The 10,327-nt window shown below is 39.6% G+C and overlaps 2 protein-coding genes across 4 annotated transcripts; one reads left to right on the top strand and one right to left on the bottom strand.

Moving 5' to 3' along the window:
• Positions 1-1,277: 1,277 nt before the first annotated feature.
• On the bottom strand, positions 1,278-7,228 carry thg1l (tRNA-histidine guanylyltransferase 1-like). 3 transcript variants are annotated; one of them, XM_026189202.1, is made up of 7 exons: positions 7,171-7,228; positions 6,233-6,346; positions 5,969-6,145; positions 5,702-5,871; positions 5,530-5,618; positions 3,754-3,861; positions 1,278-1,811 (listed from the first exon to the last, which is right to left on the bottom strand). In XM_026189202.1, the coding sequence occupies exons 2-7, from the start codon at positions 6,334-6,336 to the stop codon at positions 1,650-1,652; spliced, it is 810 nt and encodes a 269-aa protein (XP_026044987.1). In that variant the 5' UTR covers positions 6,337-6,346; positions 7,171-7,228; the 3' UTR covers positions 1,278-1,649. The 3 variants fall into 3 exon arrangements, with proteins under 3 accessions (XP_026044987.1, XP_026044980.1, XP_026044993.1); XM_026189195.1 differs by lacking the exon at positions 7,171-7,228 and adding an exon at positions 6,650-6,735 and having other exon boundaries at positions 6,233-6,430; XM_026189208.1 differs by lacking the exon at positions 7,171-7,228 and adding an exon at positions 6,650-6,722.
• On the top strand, positions 6,958-9,022 carry lsm11 (LSM11, U7 small nuclear RNA associated). The gene is made up of 4 exons (XM_026189182.1): positions 6,958-7,452; positions 7,897-8,036; positions 8,111-8,194; positions 8,493-9,022. The coding sequence occupies exons 1-4, from the start codon at positions 6,999-7,001 to the stop codon at positions 8,817-8,819; spliced, it is 1,005 nt and encodes a 334-aa protein (XP_026044967.1). The 5' UTR covers positions 6,958-6,998; the 3' UTR covers positions 8,820-9,022.
• The last annotated feature ends 1,305 nt before the right edge of the window (positions 9,023-10,327 follow it).

Below are 10,327 nucleotides of genomic sequence, written 5' to 3'. Positions count from 1 at the left end.
TTTGAACTTTTAACTGTATTTTCATAAGTTTTACAGCTTTTCCTACTAATGAAGACCTCTCTGATTACCATTCATACTACACCAAAGTAATTAGGTAATAAATAAACCATTAAATGACAAAAGTTAGATTTTTTTCACTATGCAATACAGAAATTTCTTTTGTTTTTCAGTTAATTAAAAAAAAAGCTTTCAGTGTTATAATTAAAGGATAGTCTGGACAATGAGCTACTAGACCTTTTGAAAAATGCCATAAAATACCCACATGGGTCCAGTGGCTGTGTGTGTTTTCCTTTTTAAATGACCTAATGACTGTGTTTTAAATTTAGTTGGCGTTATCACACACCATCTGGCCATTTTACCAGTAGCTTAGTAACCTTATCAGAACTGAAGGACTAACCAAAAAAAAAACCAAATAAACACAAGCTTACAATTTAGGTCACTCCTGAATTTATTGTCTAACTTAGTAGACCTGCGAGTAAATGTTTGGCATTGCATATGCTGTCTTTAAATAACTGCACCACTTGTTCTAACATGTTCTGCTATCTGAACTTTCTAGGCCACACGCTGAACCACTGGGCGGACTGTTTGCCAATGACTCAGGCAGGCAGATTATATATGTTATTAAAGTAACATACAGTATAATATAGTATATGCTGATATTTTAATTACTATATAACTGTATCTGTATATAATTGTTCATGAAGTCATTCTAGATAATGACCGCTGTATATTTGAAACAAAAAGGCCTCCGTATTAGAATTTGCTCCACATCTGTGCTTAGAAAGTTAAATTCTAATTACATAAAATACAGTACAGCTAAATGCTTTTAACAAGGTCACAGAACCAAAAATATCAACTGCAACCGAGTCCACCTAAAGTAACAACATACAGTAGGCTCCTACTAGTTTAGGCTTCCAGCAGCCATTCATACTGAGCCGGTCATTTATAAGTGTGATGATAACTACCCCACAGCGCACATGTCAAGGATAAAGTGTATGCAGGGTGTGTGAGGTATTCTTAGCTCCGATGACAGTGCAGCCCATTCACGTCTCTAAATGGTAAGCTGGCTTCAAGACAAGGCCGTGAGTTCCTGTCAAGGTATTGATTTCTGCTTTACTCTGCTTATTTCTTTTCTTACTGGACACTGCAAGGGAATGCTTTGCAGAAGTAGTATTAAAACTCAAGGATTAGAATTTTAAGGTAAAATAGATTTGACACATGCTGAATACCCCTGAGTAATAAGAGCAGGAGGCCAAGAGAAAATATGTCAAACGTACTGAAAGATCAAGTGTTGGTAGTATTCTAAATGTCATTCATGGTATCAGATGAGGGCATATTTTAGGAAAGGCAACCTTAGGAGAGCCACATGCAGGAGTAAATAGATATCACACTATTAAAACACTCACATCTGCTTTTCTTTAAACATGACAGACATCATTATGCAGTCAAAGAAGGGAAGTTCCAACATATTAGGAACATTTTTATATATGAAAGTAAGAATACATTGGATCTTCATGGGTAACATGTCATTTGACACAAAGTCAATATAAAGCTGTAGCTCTGGAGTGGCTGCTTAAAAGGGTCCGCTTCCGACCACCTCCGAGGTCAGATGCGTTCAGAGTTGTTCTCCTTCAACAGGAAAGGTTCGGTTAGCAGTTGTCATCCTCCAGGATGTCTGGGTGCTCCTCCCAGAACTGCTCTCCTATAAGGTCACAATGGTAGGCCTCTACCCTCCTCCTGCTACGTGTGACGGGCATGTCCTTTTCCTCCCCATTTGGCAGCTTTGTGCGTTTAATGACAGTCTCATCTCGCTAGATAAGACAAATGAGAAAATTGATTAATATAAGTAGTTCAACATTTGGAGAATAGATAAGCAGTACATAATCAATCAGTCCGGTACCTAAACCCTGTAAAATTATTTTGTGGGATTTGGTTTTGAGTGCATTTAAAAAAAAAACCCTCAGAGGAGCTGGTGCAGTGTGATGCAACCTAACTTAAATTTCTATGAAACCAGCGTTTCCTGCAGTTAGTGTCAGGTCTACATCCAGTGCCACAGCAAGTTGCAGCCTGACACACTACACATTACAGTGATTTATACTTTGTTATTTATTTATACATTTGATCCTATGAAAATCTCTTCTTTCCTTTTCTTTGTTTTTGTGTGAGTTTAAATTTCCCTTTCACAACCAAGGAGCATCTAACTGCATAAATAAATGTCCTATTAAAGGAAATGCTACTATTACATGAAAAGGACATTTCTAAAAATGGCTTCTTGCTATGTTAGTGGCAGAACTCTTTTCTCTTACACTCCATCCACAATGTGAGGTCATGTGCAATAAAAAAAAGTGTATGCAGCTGCTGACATTTCTCTTTCATGTACAACAACAGAAATACCAATAAAGGGGAAAAAAGGCAGTGTGGTGATTTTAATGTTTCAATCTCAGACTTCACTGCTTCTAACAAGAAGAAAAACAGACACCATTTGAAAAAGCGAGCCGTTAGTGTGCTTAAACATGCAAAAACAACCACAGACTATATAAATATGGTCACACCCATGGCCCACTGGTTTGTGGACTACTGTTTTGAGTTTGAGAGAGAGGCATTTTGACTGGTGTTATAAATCCTGATCTAACTAGCGAGGGGTGGATGTGACGGAGAAGAAAACTGATGTTGCACCATACAATAGCAATCTATCAACCATAAGGCAGCCATTCTAAAATGCATACCCTGCTTTAACATCTATTTCACAGGAAATTTGGGAATAACTTAAAAAAATAAATAAAACAATGTGTTATGTTAAGGTAGGACTTTCAAAGTTTCAAAAGGTGCGACTTTTACTTTGAAGGCTAATCTTCCCCCTATCCAATTTGCGTCACACTTTCTCAAGTTATTACTGTTACGCTAGTAGTTAGCAAAAGCTTGTGGACAAACAGGAAGAACCGCAGGCAACCTTGGAAACCTGCTAGCAACCAAAGCAATCACTATGAGCTTTTGGGTGCAGCATCTTCTTTGCAAATATTTCACCAAGGAAGATCCAGCAACCTCCAGGTACTCCACTGCCAACCAGTAGAAGAATACACATGTTTCCCTACTGGTCCAATATGGCAGACAAATCTTAAGCAATGTCTACGTGATGTGAATGAGAAACCTCATAACAAGGGAATTGATTTATGCAAGCACAAGAGTTGATCCTGCTGGCTATTTAAAAGAATTCAGGTTTTTAGGCATTTTTTTAAACCTTGGATTCAATTTCTGGACAACAACAAACTTCTATGTACAGGTTCTGACGTCACCTCAAACTGTTAAAAGGTTTTGCCCTAACTTTTTGACACAGAATTTGGTGCATTGCCGCAGGTGGAGCAATTCGTCTGGTTAATTCCAACAAAAAACTCTGACATATTAACTAGGTACTGAACCCCCATGCAGACTGAGTCCAATTTCTTACAGGGACAAGTGGCGTTCATGCACATTAGATTAAGCAATAATAGATTTCGTGCCATGGATGTCCAGGGCTGCACATGTACCGCACTGATTGGATCAGCGTGTCCCTGCACTTCACTGAGAGGCATACCTAACCTGATGAATGGAGGTGGGTGGACTGATCAAAATATCAATAGTATTGACACAAATGCCTGTATCGGTATCGGACTGATAATTGCGTGATAGGATCTATACTTTGTTTCTATCCTTTGAGTTTAGTAGATAGCCCACGGAATAGGGGAATAGATTTAAAACCCTTCTTGAGCACCTCACCTTTTCCCAGATGAGGGTGGTACCTTTCTTGTGGACGGCAGATTCATTGTTGTAGTTGATACCAAATTCTGTGAAGAGGATCTCATTTTTATCTCCAGCCAATGTTCCCTGAAAAAGGCAGAAATACTGTGAGACATCCAAACTTAGGTGTGTAGCTACACAATCCCTCACATGGTCTTTAGATAGTACAGTTTTATAAACAGCTACAACAAAAGCATGACAGGAACACCACCGCCCACCAAACCGCTGGTTATATATAGTGGCTGTTTCTTTTACTTTGGAATTAAAACTAGAAGAAAATCAACAAGAAATAAATAGTAAACCACTCTGTCATTTTTTTGTTATTATTTGTTGTTGTTATTATTACGTAGGAATTATGAACCATGAATGTTGGATAAGGTATAAATAAATAACTCATGCTGCCTAAACATCCACCCAAAACCCATCAGCTGGTTCCAGACAGCCCCCACAAGAATGAGGTGATTTCCAGAGGACAGCTGCGTCAGTCTGTAGCAGCTGTCATAGCTAGTGACAGACCTGTTCCTGTACACACTATTTTAATGCACAGTAATAAATTGTTCACAATGACGTAGCTGAAAGCTTACATCTTTTAAATAACCTCTTTGTTTACTCGGATGAAATATCAGAAATAGTACCTTGAAACTTATCAGCCCCTAAAGCCAAGTGTTGTGTAAGTATATAAGTGATATTATTAAATGGAGAAGATGTTTGTTTTGTTTTTAAACTGAAATTATACTGATAGATGAATTTTTACAATTAAGACATTCTTAGCTAACGAATCAACCAATTTATTCATTTTCACAGTCCGGGTAGGTAAACTTATATATTTGGGTTTATTACTTTTTGCCAGGTCATGTAAGTTTGTGTTGATGGATAGCTCTACTTGTTTGTTATTGTGGTCTTGGCTCACTCATTTTATACTCTGATTTTTGGGAAATCTGTTGTTCAATAAATATAACACTAATACATAACTAAGAAGTTGTTCTTATGGCTACTTGGGACTCAGGGGAAGGGGATGCCTTTTTCATATTGTGCCAACTGGGGGCTCATCGCCTGTTTCCTCGCTTTTTGGTGGTCTGGTGAGTTATTTGTTTCTGGTTGGCAGTTTTCTATAGCGTGTGGGGAAATAATGGAAATAATCCCTTTCCTAATAGTTTTGGGACCTCACCTTCCTTCTAGGAAATGTTAAAAGGGCAGATTTGCTTACTGTGGCTAATTCACAATATTCAATACCCTAAATTAACCTTTTAATTTACAAGTAATAGATAATACATAACTATATCAGCACCAGCCATCACTGCCACTAGCTTGTTCCTGATGCTGTTTAGGAGACCAGATACTCGTAGTTGAAAAGCTTTATACCTACCATAACGTATCTGTAGCCAGAAAGAAAAAAATCACCAAGTATGGCAATCAATTATCCTTTATATAGCACATTTTGAGAGATGTGAGCATTCACTGTTGTTTTTTTCTGACACATGATCAGCTGATATGGATCTACAAAACATGCTGCTGGAATCTATTGGTAGGTAGAAGCCAGTGTGTCATTTGGGACATGGTACACTTTGAATACTGTGTGGATGACCTTGACTATAAGCGACAGTCTTTAACATATCGATGCTTACAACCTTAAATATGTGGGCATTACCTTAATATGATTTTTTGATGATACCTTTTTCAAATACTTATATCTGTTAATAAGCACTTGCAGCTGCCAATTTACACTCAAAAATACATTAATCAATTGTGTTTCACCTTTAAGCGATCCTCTGCCTGTGTTGTGCTGAGTCCTTTTCTTTGCACTAACATCCAAAACACTGTGTTGTACAAATTATTTATGTGACCTTAAAGAAACAGAGACACAATGTGACATATTTCCACCACGCCAAATGTGTGATTTACCATTCAGAGCATCATTTGCACTTACAGTCTGCCTGCCTCCAGCTAAGGTAGTCTCTAAGGTTACGATTGCTAGGATATAGGACCACCCGTCCGTCAAATCCCGGAGGGTACAGGAGGGGCTGATTCTCAAAAAACTCCTTCCAGTAAAACACGTACGAGGAGGAGAACTGGGAGGCCACGTGGGTCATGAGCTTACTGTAAGGAAAAGAGGGGACAAAATGAAGTCAGATAAAATGCTAGAAGATGTCTGTGTGAAAATGATGTTATTCAACATTATGTAAAACATCAGCACCTGGCTCTTCTTTTGAACCAGGTAGAAGACCGGTTGAAAACAAAGCTGAACTCATCACTTTGGCCATAGGCAACAACAATATCCTCCAGTTCTTCCATGACAGAGCGTGCACTCCTTGTCATCAGCCCCAAGGCCCTGTCGTCATTGGGCTTTGCAAACTTGTGCTGCTCTGCAAACCTGAAACACATAATGCATTAAGACGCCAAAACAACAATTTGGATTCAAATAGCTCCTGGTGTTTTAGCGCAAATGAAGAATACTCACTTGTGAAAATTGCGACCATCCAGTCTCACGACAATGTAGCAGTTCCGCAGACAGGTGTCATCTGTTTCGAAGTTGCGCACATACTCAAACTTACTTTTGGCCATGTTACTGGATCTGGAGAAAAGACGGACCGAAGGTGTAAGAGAACAGCACGAAACACCAAATCTGCTCGCTGTACTAATTAGCATTGGGATGATCCTGAAGAGAAAGCACAAGGAGCGAAAATTATATGTCAACAGTGGGAAAATATTCAGTCAAAACGGACAACTACTATGATATAAAAAACTAAATTCAATAACTTCAAATGATGGAAAGTGTTATTATTAAAATGATCTGTGTTATACGTATGTCAGTTCTCTATTTAGAGAATATATAAACTAAATATATCTAAATAATAAGAATAATTCTCTTCCGCACATTCAAACACGTTGGTTTGTATACGGTCCGCCCAGAAATTGTGTCGTAGAGGAACTACAATCACCCGGAACACAAATTTTCGGAGCTACGGTAGACTTAAAATAAAACGCAAATAATTTCCCGTTTCTTCAGCCACCTTAAAAATAATGCTTCAATTTTCAATTTTTTTGGATGCTTTGCGGAATTTTTTTTTAAGTTTTAAAGATTTTACGAAAGTAATTTGCTTTCTAGCGCCATCTTGTGCCTAAATAGAAACTAAACTAGATACTGTACATCTAGGAGGCTATGGGACTTGTAGTCCAGTTGATAAACACGACAAAATACCCAGAATTCCTCGGTTGTTTTGAACATGGAGGAGAGGGAAAAAAGAAGTGTAAATTCAGACAGTAAGGAGACGTTGTCAGCACCCTGCTCCAGCCCGGCCTCGGCGCCGGAGGCTGGCAGTAAAGCCGAGGACGATGGCGCAGATAAACTGGACGTCTGCTCGGATAAATTTGATCCACTCTTGGCCTTGTACTCACCGACAGTGCAGCTTCCCATCCCAAACATCAAGTGCTTCAACAACGTGGCCGAGTACGAGAGCTTTCTGAAGGGCGGCCGCGGGAGAGCTAAACCGGAGAACGTGGAGAAAAGGCAGCGTAAGGCGATGAAAGGCGTGGTTGACCTGGAGCGCATCGAGAGGCTGAAGAAACTCATGGTGAACAACCCGGTATCTGAGTCAGAGGAGGGAGAAAGCAGCAGCGGCACGACGCGGAGGAAGAGGAGGCAGAAACCTGTGAAAAATGTCCTGACGAGAATGCCCCGTAGGTTCAACACTCATCATGTAATGTGTTGGAGACCTAGTCCCGCCTGGGCAGTTTCACTGAGCCGCTTTAAACTTTAGGAGGGACTAGAATACGATATTTGTATTTATTAGAATACACTAAGAACTGACAGACTACCCCAAATAAACCGACAAATAAAATAAAATGTCCCAGTAAAATAGGACTACTGGAGTAATAAAAGACGCAGAATGGCTTGGTTGGCAGGTTCCTAGTTGTGGTTTACGTATAACCCCTTTGCCCCCAATAAAATGAAAACCACATTACAACATTACACACACACATATTTTCATTTTTAAAATATTTTATTCATAATTTTAGCATTACTTGTTACTTTAAAGAAGCATCAGTTTTAGCTGAATTCCCTGTATCATTTATCATAATAGGCAGAAGCAGCTGTGCGACCTGCTTGTCTTGTGTTTTCAGTGTGTAAAGGCAGTCCTCTGGGGGAGCTGTACCGCTGCGTGGAGGAGAGGATAAGAGTCAAAGTTCACGTCAGGACTTTCAAAGGTCTGAGGGGAGTGTGCTCCGGCTTTGTCGTGGCCTTCGACAAGTTCTGGAACATGGTCAGTGATCTCATGTGGCATTCTTGAACTACGCAAATTTCGTATCTTAATCGTTGGTTATCTCTCGCTGTCAGGCGATGGTGGATGTGGATGAAACGTACAGAGAGCCTCTGTTTGGAGAGGCTTTCTATCATGAGAAAGCCCTCACCACTACACGGGTAATGGATGAGTTTTCATTCTATATATATATATATATATACACACACACACACACATGAGTAAAATTTTGTCCTTCGATTTTCTAAGGAAAGCTAGAAACATTTAGTTTCTAATGACTACTTCATAATAACAGCTATCTGTGCTTTGCTGATTAAATGCTTGCAAGCAAGCTGACAGTAGTATTGCTGGCTTAAATTGTAAAGGTCTTTTTACATATACATATAGAGCACACGGAGCGCTTTTATGTGGTTCAGTTGGATGAAAATCTTAAGAATGATCAAATCTTTGTATCTGCAGCTTTTTGAGAAGCTAAGTCTCCAGGAAACCTCTGAATGTGCTGAGTCGGTGAAGAAGCAGCCTGCAGATTCTCCCAAAGAGACTCCAGAAAGTCGTTCTTCTTCTCCTGCCGTTGGTGTGAGAGGAGACAGCAGGACAGCAGACTCAGATCTGTCAGGAGCTGCTGAAACCGAAAAGGATGCAAACAAAACACTGCTCGTGGTCCAAAGTCCACAGGCTCGCCAGAAGAAAGAAACCAAGACGTACGGCAAGGTCCATACGCGCCACATCAACCAGCTGTTCATCCGTGGCGAGAATGTCATCCTGGTTAACCCCCAGCCGCTCTGATTTTCACTCTTACATTGATCCCGGGCAACAATGCAGGGTTTTTTGGAGCATTCTGCGCTAACTAGTACTGACAAATTCTAGAGATTCAGATGGATCACAGACTGATGATTTATATCATATTGATATGGAGGTTTGTCTTTGCCCACCAGAGAAATGATTTTGCTTTTGATAAATAAAAGCTTTCCAGTTGTAATTACAGAAAAGTGTGTTTGTGTGTGTTTTGTTTTTGCCTGTTTAGTTTATTTGACACCCTGTAAAGGAAACCCAGTGAAATGGCTGTCTCCCAGCAGGTGGCACCATAAACACACCAGAGCCATCGAACAGGCCATTGTCATCTCAAAGAGCTTGTCCCTTTATGTTGCATTTCCCCGCTAGTTTGAATGGGAATGACAGCGCAGTCTCAGCGGACTTCATAAATGCATTATGAATAATTGAGTTTGTGAAGCTCGAGATTGCAGATGGCACTCAAAAGCTGTCATTTGTCTTGACGTCTTAGATTGCTTTTACTCTTTAATGGGCACATTACCCATAAAAGCACGATTTACTGCATCTCTTAGAAGTTGTAAAGATGTTGCATTTTTTTTTCCTTTTTAAATGACAGAGGTTAGTTTTGGATGATGAGTGGAACGACCGTCGCTGCAATGTTTCTGGGTCTGCGTCAGATTTCTTTCTGCATTTCAGCGTCTCTTAATTTGTTTAGAGACTGACCCTCTTTCCATATATTTTATGTCATAAGTGGGGCATGTTCTATGAGTAAGGTGAGCTTTTATTCATTTACTGTATATAACGTTACTTTTCATATAATGTATCAGAATATTATTAGTGTAGCCCATTTAAAAGGCCTCTCCAGAGAGGGAAAAAATGGGGTCAATTGTTTAATGCAAGCTGTGTTTGTCACAAAAGTGTGTTCCAACAATCCCTGATGCAGTGTGAGCAGAGCACAGTACTGATTGTGTGGTCTAATTGTGGCAACAACTGCAACATCTGTCTCTTGTGTGTGTTATACCAGAGTAATGAGGCCATCACTTGCACTGGGAGAGACTATAAATTTGACAAATAAAAGAATCCAGCGCTTCCTTAACTGTAACACCAAAAGGATTTTGTTGCATTCCTTAAGTCCCGATAGTCTGAAAGTGCAAAAGGTTCAAAGCATGTGTTGAGCTCAGGAGCTGCAGCTGGCTCGTTGCTTTCTTGATTTATTCTCTTGTGTTCTATAATCAGTGTTTTTTCAGCCTGGGCTACCTTTGCAGGACCCGGCGGGTAAATTGGAATTAGCTCAACTTATCAGAAAACAGAAGTACAGTTAATTAAAGACCTACGTGGACCACAACTGGTTTCACAAGAAAAGTTACTTAATCAGCAATAATGGACAAGCTGAATGATCAAAAAGTGATAAACTCACTGGCTAAAATTAGAGCTAGAGTTATAACTGTTAAGTTTGGATTAACAATTGAAATACAGTCCTGTGCAAAAGTCTTGAGTCACCTCATTTCTTTATATATTGCTAA

This window comes from Astatotilapia calliptera, chromosome 2, assembly GCF_900246225.1.
Source record: "Astatotilapia calliptera chromosome 2, fAstCal1.2, whole genome shotgun sequence".
Taxonomy (NCBI): domain Eukaryota; kingdom Metazoa; phylum Chordata; class Actinopteri; order Cichliformes; family Cichlidae; genus Astatotilapia; species Astatotilapia calliptera.
The sequence above is the reverse complement of the archived record's forward strand: the minus strand, read 5'-3'. Positions and strand labels throughout refer to the sequence as shown.

Excerpts from the sequence above, each read along its gene's own strand:
- thg1l (XM_026189195.1), bottom strand. Across the intron at positions 5,619-5,701 it reads TAGCTGGAGGCAGGCAGACT|GTCACATAAATAATTTGTAC; the intron begins GTAAGTGCAAAT and ends TGTTTCTTTAAG. Across the intron at positions 1,812-3,753 it reads CCACCCTCATCTGGGAAAAG|CGAGATGAGACTGTCATTAA; the intron begins GTGAGGTGCTCA and ends TGTCTTATCTAG.
- lsm11 (XM_026189182.1), top strand. The coding sequence starts at position 6,999 with ATGGAGGAGAGGGAAAAAAGAAGTGTAAATTCAGACAGTAAGGAGACG. Across the intron at positions 8,037-8,110 it reads TCGACAAGTTCTGGAACATG|GCGATGGTGGATGTGGATGA; the intron begins GTCAGTGATCTC and ends TCTCGCTGTCAG. Across the intron at positions 8,195-8,492 it reads AAGCCCTCACCACTACACGG|CTTTTTGAGAAGCTAAGTCT; the intron begins GTAATGGATGAG and ends TTGTATCTGCAG.